This window comes from Cydia fagiglandana, chromosome Z (assembly GCF_963556715.1).
Source record: "Cydia fagiglandana chromosome Z, ilCydFagi1.1, whole genome shotgun sequence".
In the NCBI taxonomy this organism is placed as follows: Eukaryota; Metazoa; Arthropoda; class Insecta; order Lepidoptera; family Tortricidae; genus Cydia; species Cydia fagiglandana.
In genome coordinates this window covers 22,467,911-22,483,661 of record NC_085959.1, presented here as the reverse complement: position 1 = coordinate 22,483,661, position 15,751 = coordinate 22,467,911, and the positions used below count along the sequence as shown (strand labels likewise).

Here is a 15,751-nt window from a genome sequence, read left to right as displayed (position 1 = left end):
AGACAAACTAAATATAATACGAGCATTAAGTACTATTGTCTTCTATAGGCACTTATAATTATTACTTAATCAGTTCGTGTGTTAATTGGGCCTAAAATGTGTAGCAAGTATATCAGTTGTTCTGCGTGGTTTTCATTGAGTAGTAATGTCCAAGTTGATTTACTTATTAACTTCACTCCTGCTGTCTTTAGGACCACCCCACCCTATCGTCTTTTGAGCATGGGCATCTAGTTACCACTATGGAAAATGGTGTCTCTGCGCAGTTAGTAGCAGTTAGCAGTAGCAGACGCTCGGGAGACGCTAGTGTGGGATGACCCTTAGGGTTATCCATGTACATTTTTATAATGCTACAGTATAGGTACTAATGAAAAAACACATTGAAACTTGCTCCATTTCATTCAAAATCAGACGGCCAGACAAAATGAATAATCATCCATTTTAGTACATAGTAAACTCTATAAGTATTATAATACAATAATTGAAATCCATTCTTACTTAATGAAAAAGTACGTGACACAGATTTTAGCGTGTTTTACCAAACAGTCCGCAGTCAAGTAATACGCAAAGGGCCGTGAACGTCGTCCGTATATCATTATGAAAGACAAACAACCCACCTCTCTGTCAAATACCTCCGGAAATTCGCGGCGTACGTAATTAATACCCACTATAGCTGTAAGTAGTTTGCAAATCGAGCTACGTGAAACTGTTTTAGCTATAAAGACGACCCAATTTCTAAGCTAATATATGAAGTAACATAACATCGGAAAGGTCCCACAGGAGCAAGTACTACATTATTGATTATATGTGAACATTACATGTGTGAGCTAAGATACTTATATAATGTTAAATACAGCAAAGCACTATAGCACGTACCAAATAACGACTTCACAGTACGTTTTAACATGTATACATATGAGAATAAGAATAATATTTATGTATATTAAAGAAAGCCCCACACTATATGTAACTCTAGACAATCATATTGAGCCTACTCGGTTAGAACACTATATTTTATTATATCTGGTTTATTAGTTCCGTTCAAGAATAATAATATATAATATGCCTCTTCACCAGCCTTCACTTCACGTAATAGTCTTCGACCAATCGGAGACATATTAAAAAAGACTATTATCCGGAGTAATTGAAAACCTATTCCTTTTTTAAGCTAGTGAAACATATACGAGCACTTGATAAGCTTTTAAACCATTATCAATTTATCAATATTACCTACCTAACTACCTATCAAACGCAACACCCAATAACTGCTACCCACCCGCCAAAATCAATGGGGCTTCTCCAAACTTGTCAAAATATTTACTATTATATTTGTTGCCGCCGTGTTGGCCGCCATTACAATACGAGTACTTAATCTAGCTAATTAATGTTTTAATGTTTATTTGGGCACAAACGGTACAATAATGCTTACAGATATTAATATTATTCAACATATGAACCAGTGAAGTTGCCACTAACTACTAACACGCACATTGAGAGCTCAGTTACGAATACTCCCGCCTACTTCGCAGAAAGTCAACCAACTTTATCCTTGACCAATATATATTGGTACTTACTTAATCTGCGCATCAATTGGATTCAACCAATTGCTGACACTTTTGACTTTGTCTATATCTTTCGGTATATTATATGTATTTACTAGTTGTGGGTATATATTTAAAACTTAGCAGAAGAGAAAGTTTAACGTAGCTAAAAAGATGTTAAATCTAATCAAATCCTCCTCCTAATTTTCAGTCAGCCCATAGATACTAAACTAAAGTATTGTAATAAAACTGTCGCGTAGATGTAACGTGGCGGTGATGCTGCTGTGCGACGTGGTGCTGGACGGCGTCGAGCTGGACTGGTCCATCCACGTGCCGCTCATGCTGCACATCGTCTTCCTCGGCATGGACCACACCAGGTACACGACTTATTACTCACATCGACGCGCACAAACAACTGAACAGAAACGCATTCATGTCCACATTCGAAATTGATCCTTTTCTATATCGGCTGAAACCGTAGTGTAAGATGTAAATCCAAAGGCTTTCGATATATTTTCAGGTGGATTGTTCACCAGCATTGCCGGCAATTGCTGCTAAATTTGCTAGTGGCTGTGGCAGCGCACCACGACCACTTGACCGTGGCGAGAGTGTTGCTGGCCAGCCGCTCGGCGCAGCTCGGCCTGGGCATACCGCCCGCCTTACCCCTGGTGCCTCACAACTTCACAGGTATATAAACACTCGTCTCTTCAATAACACCCAATCAGCTTTCGTTCTCTAAGAACTATCCCCTGGCACATAATCACTTTTGTTTATTTTTACTTTTATTATAATATTTATTGTTATTTAGAACCGGATGCCGTATTCGACAGCTATTTACAATGCAACGGACACTCGCCTCGGCCGCACCAACCATTATCCTTTAACTCGGACCCACAAGTCACGCCTGAAGGTATTTGGATACTTTGACAGACTATTTTGTGCGTTGGATAATCATATACATATATAATTAACGGACCTAACTTTAAAGACTAGAAATGCAAGCTGTGTCCGAGCTTACTCTAAGTCATCGTTACACTTTTCTACAAACATATTCAAGACGTGTCACATTGGACATGATTTAATTCGAATATAGCACGGTCGTATTGACTTAACCTCCTTCTTTATCGACGAATGAAATGAAAATAAACCAGGTTTACCTCCACCGACGTACACATTAAGTAGTGCCGTTCTAAAACGTTGAAACGTTTATGAAGCGGCGAGTAGTTCCAGAGTAGTTTACTCACCTGGGCACGTTTCTTTGCATAAAAAAACAAGGACGGTTCATTTTCGCTTAATTTGTTGTGGACATAACCAGGCGCGTTACTCTTTCTGTTTTCGTTGTTCTTTCCGTTTTCTTTCTCTGCACTACGACTTTAAAGTATTGTAATAAAATAAATGGCTTTGAGTTGTAAGTATAAATAGGTGTACCTACAATATGAGAAGAGGTTATGGTGGTGTGTCCAGGTGAAGGCGACCACTACCCGTCGCTGCCGGTGATCGTGACGGAGGGCGAGGGCGAGGCGGAGGGCGAGGCGGCGGAGCCCGAGCCGGCGGAGCTGCCCGTGGCCGACGTCATCAAGTCGCTCGTGCACTTCCTCGCCAACCGCCCCACGCACATGCCGCTCTGGCAGTACGAGGACATCACTGCCAAAGGTTCTCACATTTTACTTCTTTTTTTTTACAACAAACATTACGACAAATATAAAAAAGAGTATTTGTACGTAATATCTGGGATAAAGCTCAGTTTTGCTCGGAGAACATATTGAAACTCAAAAATGCGCGTTTTCCCAGAGATGAGACCTGACTTGATATATTTATCGCCCCCGAAAACCCACATATACCAAATTTCATCATAATCGTTAGTCCTTTCCGAGGTCCCTAAATATAAATTGACAAGAATTGCTCGTTTGAAGGTATTAGATTAGATTAGATAGGCCAAAACATAGGAGGCCTATTGAATGGTACCTATTTTGGCATTTAGTATACCTATCTTACTGTTTGTCAGGATTTTTAATGTCGTTAACTTTTATTAGACATACGTAATTGGGTTTATTACTAGCTATTTAAAAGGATTGCGTATAAAACTTGTTTTATCGTTCTATCAAGGCCAAACATTGATTTTGTTCTAAATATATAGAATATTTTATTCTCTTTTGGTTGAATCCACATATCATGTGAGTGAGAACAATTTTTTTAATGCATGGGTCTCCTAAGCATTAACCTTACGTAAACACACATGACAAAAGTCACAATAGGTACTGTGGCCATATTCGTGTGCTTTGCGTTTAATTGTAAGACTATTATGGTGTAGTAAAAGTAGTGGGTAAGTGATGGTTCTTAAAAAACTGGACATGTGCGAGTCGGACTCGCCCACCGAGGGGTCCGTACTTTTTAGTATTTGTTGTCATAAAGGCAACAGAAATACATCACCTGTGAAAATTTCAACTGTCTAGCAATCACGGTTCATGAGATACAGCCTGTTGACAGACAGACGGACAGTGGAATCTTAGTAATAGGTTCCCGTTTTTACCCTTTGGGCGCGGGGAACCCTAAAAAGGGTGTATGTGTAATATGATTGTGTTGATGCGGTCAGTGTGGAGCCTGCGCAGCTGCCAGCAGATGGCGACGCTGGTGCGGCACGTGCTGCGCGTGTTCCGCGAGTCGCTGCCGCTGGCGCTGGTCTCGGAGCGCTGGGCGCAGACCGCGCTGCAGCTCGGCCTCTCCTGCCCTTCCCGCCACTACGCGGGACGCTCGCTGCAGGTACACCCACACTCAAATGTGCACTACTCACAATATTATGCTACATGCATGGTTTATTGTAGATGTCAATCGATTCTACGTTCCGTGAGATCCGAATGCTTCTAATAAACTTGCTATAAATGTATTCTACCACAGAAACTTGCAAATAGAGAAAATAAACGTGGCGCGTGCAACGCGAATAAAATACGCCCCATACAAAAACATGCGGCTTGTAACACAGCTATAAATTTCCTAAAAAGCCTCGGATTGTATACATTTCCTTGGTTTTAATACATTTCCGGTTACATATACAATAGTGATACAAGCAAGCTTTTCAATCTCGTACTTTACTTCTAACACGGTACTCCACAGAAAAGCTCTTCATTATATAACGATTGTATAAAATATTATTTTATAACACAAGTAGCCTCCTAAATGATGAAAGCACTCTCACAATGGCACTCTCACTATGCGACATTAGTTTCGGCCACTTCATCCACGCGATCTTGCGTGACGATCTCGCACTGTCTCATCTTTCGCTGACCTACATCACATGCTTGCGCTAGCATTATATTTTAATAGGGAATATAGAGGAACGTAAATACTACCTTTTTTTAAGACGTATGAGTTTTGTATGGGGTTGTTGAAGAAACAAGTGTGCATAGGTATATTAAAAGGGCGAAGCGCTGGTGGTCTAGCGGTAAGAGCGCGCGACTTCCAATCCGAAGGTCGCGGTTTCAAACCCCCGCTCGTACCGATGAGTTTTTTAGTTCTTATGTACCAAATATCATTTGACATTTACCAGTTGCTTTTCGGTGAAGGAAAACATCCTGAGAAACCGGACTTATCCCAATAAAGCCTAGTTACCCCTCTGGGTTAAAAGTTCAGTTGGCAGTCGCTTTCGTAAATACTAGTGCCTTCCTCAATTCTTGAGATTAGTTGTCAAGCGGACCCCAGGCTCCCATGAGCCGTGGCAAAATGCCGGGATGACGCGAGGAATATTAAAAGGGTTGTCAACGCTTATTTTACAACCGCGGTAGCATCGGTCCATAGTACGGATACGGCGACTTCATGTAGGGGCTGTATTATATTTTAACTGATATAACATAACGGGTCTCCGCTGGCATGCGGCCGGCAGTAGGCGGTCGGGGAGGCCTTGTACTACGTGGAGGCGATCAGTTGAGAAAGAGGCTGGCTCAACTGGACTCGGCTGGAAAGAGCTGGAAGTAGCCGCTCAAGATCGTGACAAATGGAGGATTCTTCTGCGAGCCTTATGTCCCTAATGAGGGATAACAGGAATGCATCATCATCATCATAACATAACGTAATGTACAGGTGTTCCGGTTCATTGGCGTGGCCATGACCGGGCGCATGGTGTCGGACATCCTGTCGCGGCTGGTGGAGACGGTGGCGGAGCAGGGCGAGGACATGCAGGGCTACGTGACCGAGCTGCTGCTCACGCTCGAGGCCGCCGTCGACTCGCTCGAGTCCAACTTCAGGCCGCTCGACTACATGCGCGACATATTCAAGTCCACGCCCAACCTCAACAACAAGGACGGCGGACAGCCGGCCAACGGCGGAGCCTTCTCGGCTGGTACGTCTTACTAATTGTATACGAGTATTATTCTTGCGAACTGAAGGGATAATTAAGAGGACCGGAAAGTGAGACCAGGCAGTCACTGTTTCCATTGAAAAATAATAAAATTATCCATATTACAAATAATATGTGGTTACTTAATGCAGTGTTATTGTTACCTTAAATAGCAATAAAGATAGAGCACTATTTTAACGATTTCTCAATTTTTTTTGAAATTCGAGTGTTTTAAATTTTCCAAAATATTCTACGAGTAGATATTCTTCGATTGTTTCACCCAGGTTAAGAGGGCGTCGAGGAGGGTAAATTTTCAGATTCTGTCAAATTACCCCATTTCACACACAAACGCAGCTCACACACACTACCTCAATTTACTGGTACAGGTCAGTGACCCCTAATGTTTTTTTAAAGGTGCTGTTTCGAGTTTAGTGTTAACTACGGACCTTCTTTCAGGAATTTAAACTGTCAAAGCTTTCCTTTGTGAGAAGACAGAGAAAAATCACTTTTTATATATAGCTTTCCTTGTTTGTTCATGTCATGTCATAGGTATGTGACGTATTAGGTAATTAGTTATTTTCGTTGTTGACTTTTATTTGTATTAAGATAGGTACAAACGGCGATGCTCTTAACTGTCCATCGGTGGACCTTATGCCTTTTGTAATAAGGTTTACGAACTGTCAGTTAACAGTGTGGTCGTGGGCGATGGTATGCGGTTTGTAAACATAGTCCGAATTTACCTACTCGAAAAAAGTGGACTATATCTAAAATGATCCCCTCATTAGTTATAGGGCTTGTAATATTTTTTTACAACTAAAGACGCTTATTATATTTCACTTATAACTTAATTGATAATAAGGCTTTAAAAACCTCTAATAAAATTCAGGTACTACATATGTACTACATTTATACTTTTGTAAGTCAGTAAGTGATGCTTATCGGGAAATCAAAGAACTCATAATTACCTATATAAAAATAATTAAATTTACTATTTCGTCTCACGTTCAATAAGGCCCGGGGCCGGGCCTTGTCACCCGCACAGACAGAGGGCCTTTTTAGCCCAAGTACAAGTTCAAGAATAACAGAGAATATAGTAAGTATAATTTAGTTTATTTATCTCAATTATACAATTTTCACACAGGTAAAATGTACATACATTTGAGCTTGTAGGTACTTATCATATAACGATCGTTTTTGTCATAAAAAAATATTTATTTATTACACTGTGCTAAACATGAGAACAATATGTTATAATCTAGTTCCTTTTTATCCTATTCAGTTCACATACATTGTTCGTGGGTAATAAGGCCTACAAAATTTCCTTTTAGGCCTTATTATCCTTTATCTGGAATTAATTACGCCTTAAATTTAAAATGGTATACAGGGTGGAAAGATAAGTCGGGCCCTAGAGGGAGCCTTAAATCCTTAAGCTGGCTCATTTTACTTAAAAGAGACATTCCTTTATTTTTAAAAAGAAACAAATCTGCATTAAAACTATTTTTCTTTTTTTATTCAATCTGGCTTGTCAAACGAAATCTTAAGTACTAAATATTAGATTTTATGGATATTTTGTACAACAGACGAGTGTAAGACCTAATGTTTCTTGGAGAAATGTTATCATTAACATTAACTGTATCGACTAGTAGAATTAACTTGCGAGTTTTTATTTTTTGGAATTTTTAGTCGGTTCGAGTCCCGGGCGAGGCAAGCGAGTTTTTAGAAAATCTTTGAATGCAGTTTTGTTTCTTTTTAAAAATAAGGTATAATTAAGGTAATTTCCCTCCAGGGCCCGACTTATCTTTCCACCCTGTATAGTAAATTAAGGCCTAGATTCATTTGATTGTTGGCATTTTGTTTTATAGTTTCATGTGATCCACGATGAAGCGCTGCTTTGGTAAATCTAACATTTAATAACATGGCAATACAAGTCAAGGCACGCGTTTTCGTGAATGACACGATCTATACTTTGCATTTGTAATAGGTACAAGATTGTAATATAGAGTGTTTGTTACCTAACTTACTAAAACAATCGATTCCAGGTATAAGACAATTTATTCTCAGAAGAATATACATACCTATACAAACTTCACTTTTAGAATTGATTTAAATTGTACTACATCGCAAAAGCTTAGTTTGTGTTTCGTAACGATAATTGTGTTAATACCTTACCTACCTTACGATGCTCCGCAAACTCCTGCATCTTTTAATACCACTGCCTTTTGTTATCGATGTAACTTTTGAAAATGTACAGTCTCCCACGAAAACGATCTGATAAACATTTTTAATGTTATAAACCTACAGAGTTGGGATGTTTAGTGGCATTAGGGTGAACAATGAAGCAGTGGATTTGTTGTTGTAAATATTTTTGGCGTGATAACGTCTTATAAATCGATGAACACCGGTCACGTTGTGGCCAAATCTCCATGATAACGTTGTGGACAGATTTCCATGGTAACGTTACGGCCACGTTTTCTTATGACGTTATCACGCAAAATTATCGTCCGTATACTGACTTTACAGACAACCATTTTTTGATGAAATAAATTAATGAATGATTCATAAAAGTAAAAAATAAATAATATTGCTAAAATTTTCATGTCTTGAACAACTTGCGATTGGAATCAACAATTCAAAATCTTGCGTATTATTACTTCATATGATGTCATACGGTTGTCAATATTATGGAAAGCCTATACTATATAATAGCAATCTGTTCCTTATTAGCTGGAGTTATACGGATTCACAATTTATGAAAAATCCATGTATGTGTCGAATATGATCTCTCTACGTGCACCGATGTTAGCGTAGCATAATGTTAAATAAGTTATTTCCAAACAAAATATAAAACCGAACAAAGAACGTGCAAATTTATTCTAAGACACGTGTGACAGACAAAGAGCATATAATCACACGTGACAGAAAAAGTTGGTAACCGCATTGACATATTAGAATTAAGAAAAATATAAAATACGATCCAGTAAGGCTGTCGTTCATACTACTTTATACGGGCCCGACACTATCATGAATGACAAGACTTATCATAACATGCCAACGTTTGGTCCAGTTCGGTCATGACATTACAAATTAAAATCTCCTCAGTGAGGAGGCCTCAAACACTTATCAGTATTTTACAGTACTGCTTACAGCTATTTAATTGTTATTTTAACTACTATTCTTGAATGCTGGGCCTTGTTACCCGTCGGGCCTTATATTCCTCACCTAACTTTAACCTTAAATTTGCCTTTAAGAGGAAAAATAGGAAAAGCCTGATTCGTTGTAGTCCAGTTATCTGGCTTTCGAAATCACTCGGTTTTATATCTTGAGCATCGATTTTTTTATATAAATTTTACTAAACGCTGACACTCGTTCATCTCATTTTAGGTACAACTTTGCATAAGTGTATTTTTTATATTGTAAAAGATTTCAGATTTTCAAGGGTGATTCGTTGTAAACACACTCTTTGGGATAATAATGACATTTATTATATTTTTTTTTTATCAAGAGATGTGAACGCTAGCGACTAAACGGTGACTGCCTTTTCCGCTGATTTTGCTCGACACAAACGATTTATAAACGGCAACTAAGCCACTAGTATTGGGTTGCCTATAATCATTTTTCCGTGAATGTACTCGTAAACCTCTATCCGTTAGTATGCGATTCATTAATGGACGCACCATCGGGACACGGTTCTTTAACACTTAATGTTAATAATCAGTGAACATCTTTAATTACGCTCAAATGCTTAAGTTTCAGTACAGGTTTTCATATGAGCTGTACTTTTAATTGTTAGTACAATCGGCATCAAATAGATAGTGACGGCCAAAGTGACCAAATATAGCTATAGGATCTAAATGTGGACGAATAAGGTCAGGTGAAGCATATAAGGCCCACCTTTATTTTAACTGAAATAGTTCTATTAATAATCAGGATATTATTAACAAATCAATTCAATATAGATTTCTCATTTGTTCATGTTACTTCACATACCAAAATAGTTATATAAATATTCCAGCGCTTTTGAAAAATACACGTTTTATAAAAAAAACCGGGCAAGTGCGAGTCGGACTCGCGCACGAAGGGTTCCGTACCATAATGCAAAAAAAAGCAAAAAAAAAAACGGTCACCCATCCAAGTACTGACCACTCCCGACGTTGCATAACTTTGGTCTAAAATCACGTTTGTTGTATGGGAGCCCCATTTAAATCTTTATTTTATTCTGTTTTTAGTATTTGTTGTTATAGCGGCAACAGAAATATATCATCTGTGAAAATTTCAACTGTCTAGCTATCACGGTTCGTGAGATACAGCCTGGTGACAGACAGACGGACGGACGGACGGACGCACGGACGGACAGCGAAGTCTTAGTAATAGGGTCCCTTAGTAAAAGGGTAAACCTTTGGGTAAGGAACCCTAAAAACCATACCATGTTGGTTCGGAACCGGGCCTTGTTACTTGCACTGACAGTTGAACACTGACTTGAACAGAAGTTCAAGAATAACAGAAAATATTACCGGGCCTTATTAGCTTTTATCGTGAATTAATTTCATCTTCAATTTAAAATGGTCTATAGTAAAATACGGCCTACATCATAATTGGCCTTTACGTCTATTGCAGACGATGTATGGTGTAACATACATTACACCGCCTGGGACGGAATTAAGGAAACGCAGGGATGCCCAGCACCTGCATTACCCTCTCGGCTTCACTGTCTTATGCCACAGGAAAGGCGAGCCAATACGTGTGGAGACAGGTCAGCTGCAGGAATCTGCCGCATATTTCAGGTTGGACCCTACTCGCGCCTTACGGAAACTCCATTCCGGGTTTTATTTTGGAGTATCCTTCTCCTAGATGGATTGCAAAACAATGCTAAGAGGACCATCTCCCCTGTGACGAAATAGCTTCTTACTTCGTTTGTGGACTTAGTCGCCTCGTACGACACCCTATCCTATGTGAAGGTTGGCGCTATTCTAAAGCCGGCCACCACACGGCCTACATGAGTCATGGAAAAACAAATTGTATTTTATTTAGAAAGTACTTATATGTTGTTCATAATCTTCAGTAAGCTGACTTCTAAGAGTCTATCTATTATAATTAATGTAGATTGACAGTTTACTTAGCAAATTGTACTTTTATACCTTTAGGTTTTATGTCGGAAGTATTTCAGCCAATTTGTACTGAAACAAGCATTTGAGCGTAATTAATGATGTTTACTGATTGTTAATCTTAAATATACCTATTATGTAGGGCACTTAAATTATTTTAGCGGACCGAGCGGATATGTATGTTTGTAGACCACTTATTTATTTAAATAATTAAATTGTAATTCATTCAAAAAAAGGTTATTAAATGAGGGATATAGATACCTCACCTACCTTATTACAAAGCATTACAAAAATGTCCAAAGGCCAAAGCCACGCTGATAAGACATAAGAGCTCATAAATACCTATAAATAAACGTTCACTGAAAAAACTTTAAGGCATTTTTGATAAGTAATTAGTTTTCGTTACCTACTGAGTTATCGTTTTGCACCGAATATCAATGAAATAAAAGCACGTTGTTATTTGATAGATACATTTATATAAACATCGTCACATGAAACCAATATATAGTAACAGAACCAGTCATGGGACATTTAAGAGGGAATTTGGAGTATTTGTGATATTTCCCTAATACATGTGAATGGTCTACCGCTTAGCGTATTGAAAGATGAAAGTCCTACCCGTCTTTCATGTTTCAGGCGTGTTGTATCAAAGATACTGCAATGAGTTTCCACATACTTAACAAATTAAAACTATGCTATTTTTCTCCAGTCATGGACACCAAAGCTCCAGTAATGGGCCCCCCAGTAATGGACACTGCTCTATCAGTATAAAATATTGAAATAGGTCATCAGATCTGGTCCATGTTATCATAATATTGCATTATCATCCGATTTGCATATTTAATTACGAATACAAAATTTCAACTCAATCGGAAAACGAGAAAGTGGCTCAAACTCGGCTACCAAGATTTGACCCACACTAAAAAACTATATTAATTTATCCGAAGTCCGAGCATACCTCCTGGTTGACATATTTCGTAACTACATTTTACTTCTGTATTGTTTAAACATGAAATGATGGCATGACAAGCATCATTATGTAAATTTCCCATTATAGGAGGTATGCAGTTTTACAGCTCCTATAATGGGATTGGGCCAAATACCACTATTTTTTTACATCTGTGGACTCACAACATAGTATGTTGAATACCTTATCTCATGGTAAATGCAATTAACAAAACACATTTTAGTTTTCATCAAGTATTAATTAATTAAAATTTAATAAATTAACTCACCTCTCTTAGCGAAGTTGTTAAGAATTCGTAGTGGTATTTTTTTTCAGTGACACGACAACTTTTGGGTTGACGCCAATTTCTTAAAAAACAACCAAATTTAATAAAAATTCAAACTGAAACAGCTCTAGGACTCTTATTTATGATAATATACAGGCAGTGTTTATAAACTACTTTTAGACACTTATTTTACAGAATTTGTGGTTTTTTGTCCCATTACTGGTTCCACGCCCATCATAGGGTACACTACTATAGGTACTCGTAAACCATACCACTGCGATGGAAATATCGTTCTTTCAACTGATAATATAGCCACAAAAACACGCTGAGACTGCAGGTCGAGTCTTGGTTTCAATTTCTTGATGATATATCATTGAATTAACTTTCAAAGCACGTGATAGCTCTCAGAATAGCAACAAAACTGGTTGAAACTAAAAATTTTATTGCTGATATTATGTGAACAACATTGCTTCGTCTTCATAAATAAAATTTTAATAATTTATATTGTTTACGTTAAAATGTGAAGAAATTTGTTGATAAATTGTCTATCTAGTATATTGACATTATGTCATATATGTTTTTAAAATGACGTAATATGAATGCCAGCACAATGAAAATTTATTCCAATAAGATAAAACAAATCTTCAAACTTTTTTAATTTTTAGTGAATTAGGAAGAAACTAATTACGCTGATTTGGTTGTGTTCGTATATATTTTAAATAATTTGTTATATTTTTAAAGTATTATGACTTATGAATAAAAACAAATCAAAATTTTAATGACTCTGGATCTCCGTGTGACATTATTCATTTACCCTATTTATTTTGAACACAGTTTTTCACTGGTATCATCATTCGTATACGGACATGAATTTCTGTCAATATATATGCCAAATTGAAAAGTCAATTTGGAAAAAGCATGTACGCGTCCGCTTCCAACGGCCCACAGCGGGCATCTGAGGAGAAGGAGAATTTGATAGATATGGCGGATGTATGGAAATTTTACGAAAGTTTACGTTTACGATTGAATTTCTCTGTAGCCTTTAAGAGGAAAAATAGGAAAAGCCTGATTCGTTGTAGTCTAGTTATCTGGCTTTCGAAATCACTCGATTTTGTAGCATGAGCATCGATTTTTTTATACAAATTTTACTAAACGCTGACACTCGTTCATCACGTTTTAGGTACAACTTTGCATGAGTGTATTTATTATATTGTAAAAGATTTCAAATTTTCAAGGGTGATTCGTTGTAAACACACTCTTTGGGATAATAATGATATTTATTATAATTTTTTTTATCGAGCGATGTGGACGCTAGCGACTAAACGGTGACTGCCTTTTTCGCTGATTTTGCACGACGCAGTCTTAATGGTAATTTGAGAAAAACTAGTTGACTACATAATTTTTGAGATTTCTGCGCGTCAACATAGGCACCGAACATCCACATTTCATACGAATAAAAACAACATATCTACGTATATATGTGTGTGTGCAGGCAAACGTTCCCCCGGCGTGTGCGTGGGCTGCGTCAGCAACCACACGCGCAGCACCAGCTACTCCGTGTCCTACTGCGTGCGCAAGAACGCGCCGCCCTCCAGCGCCGACAAGCAGCCGCACGGTACGCTTACACTGCTCGTTGCTCTACTAGAGTTACATCCGACGATACTCATGCGGTACACGGTAGAGGTAGAAACTTAACAGATGCACTTTTTCCGCCAGTCGGTTAAAGGGATTTACATCTATCCTGTCGCATTTCTGCCTACAGGTACAGTGAACGGTTGTTATTTCCCCGTCGCTCTTAACAGCGAGATAGTTGCTCTTAACAGCGTTTCGGGCGAAAGAAAAAGAAGAATCCATCTAATAACTGCTTAAAGTCTAAAATTCACCCACCACATTTAATTGACAGCTCCTTTACATTTTACCAGGCTATGTCACTAAGCCCTCCTGAGGGCCTAACGCGAACCACGTTCGACGTGTTGCCTCTTTGTCGCACTTGTAAATTCGTACGTAAGTGTGACAACACGACGAACGTGGTTCGCGGTAGGCCCTCTGACCTTGTATAATGTCGAGTTACCGCCATTGCCTTGTTCTGGCACAAATTCGCCTTTGGTTCAGGTAAGGTATTTTGCACTTTGTGCTCTACTATTAGTATAACTGTAAATGCAATAACTGCCAATGCTTACAGAGACCCGGACTAGGCCCTGCAGCGAAGCAGCAAAGGGTATCTGCTCCAACTTGTGTCGCTCCAGATCGGCGCAGTCACTGAAACTGTTAGGCGACAGTGCCACCCAGGTACATTTAATTTAACCATCTTAACAATGAAGTATAAATTGTGAAAAAATGTTGCTTGGTTTCAATTGTTATAAATTATGTAAACAAAAAATATGTTTTTAATACATTTTTGGTATGACCAAAAACATCTACAGATATATCTACAAGAGTTCTCCGTACAGTTTTTTTTTTCAATGATCTATACCGGGTGTGGCCTGTAACATGAGCAAATAATTAAAACATAGATTGTACTCCTCAAACGGTGACACTTTTGTTTAACAGCAGCAGGAGTCTAAATACTTCATAAAAATTATGAAGTATTTAGACTCCCTATTTTTCATACAAAATAAATATAATATAATATAATATTATCTTCAATGGACGCCATGGCCACGCCATATCATTATGATTGACGTTGCTTGTCATGCCTTAAACATAATACAATTCGCAATACATTGCGTCTTGGAATAAACTTTAAAGTGTATTAAAAATCAAACCACAAGTTATTTTTGAAAATCGCTGAACAAATGTTGGTCAGTATGAGGAGTACAGCCTACAGTTAAATTTTTTGCTCATATTACAGCCCACACCCGGTATATGTATTTGATCGCTGACATTATTTTTATCATAGCCAGACTATTATTTCACTATTCGTATCGTAATCGACGGTCTTACTGTTAAATATTTATATTTATTCAGCCCTTGGGCTGTAGCAGTTAGTTAATGAGTAAATGTGTTAATGTGCAGGACGACAAGCTGACGATCCTAGCGACGCTGTTCTGGGTGGGCGCGTCGCTGCTGGAGTCTGACTACGAGCACGAGTTCCTGCTGGGCGTGCGGCTGCTGGCGCGCGTGATGGCGCGCCTGCCGCTCGACCGGCCCGACGCGCGCGACCGCCTCGACCGCACGCAGGCCCACACCTCGCCCTCGCTGCACGCGCTGCTGCTCAAGGTCATTACACATTTTTAACAGATATTAGACATTTTTTACATATTATAAGGTCATTTTTAGGGTTCCGTACCCAAAGGGTAAAACGAGACCCTATTACTAAGACTTCGCTGTACGTCCGTCCGTCCGTCTGTCACCAGGCTGTATGTCACGAACCGTGATAGCTAGACAGTTGAAATTTTCACAGATGATGTATTTCTGTTGCCGCTATAACAACAAATACTAAAAAGTACGGAACCCTGGGTGGGCGAGTTAGACTCGCACTTGTCCGGTTTTATTTACAGAATAGGGCGGATTGGCGCTCTCTTGTGTCAGAGGCCAAGATCCTCTTTG

At 38.7% G+C, this 15,751-nt stretch overlaps 1 protein-coding gene across 2 annotated transcripts in view; it reads left to right on the top strand.

Annotated features, from left to right (window-relative positions):
• Window positions 1-15,751, top strand: part of LOC134678374 (protein furry) — a 108,450-nt gene that overhangs the window by 75,395 nt on the left and 17,304 nt on the right. For both annotated transcript variants that reach the window (XM_063536926.1, XM_063536925.1), the window contains 9 exons: window positions 1,799-1,915; window positions 2,059-2,225; window positions 2,347-2,448; window positions 3,003-3,191; window positions 4,132-4,298; window positions 5,613-5,871; window positions 13,695-13,817; window positions 14,385-14,491; window positions 15,218-15,421. In XM_063536926.1, the coding sequence (XP_063392996.1) occupies window positions 1,799-1,915; window positions 2,059-2,225; window positions 2,347-2,448; window positions 3,003-3,191; window positions 4,132-4,298; window positions 5,613-5,871; window positions 13,695-13,817; window positions 14,385-14,491; window positions 15,218-15,421 (1,435 nt within the window). The remainder of the gene's footprint in view (window positions 1-1,798; window positions 1,916-2,058; window positions 2,226-2,346; window positions 2,449-3,002; window positions 3,192-4,131; window positions 4,299-5,612; window positions 5,872-13,694; window positions 13,818-14,384; window positions 14,492-15,217; window positions 15,422-15,751) is intronic.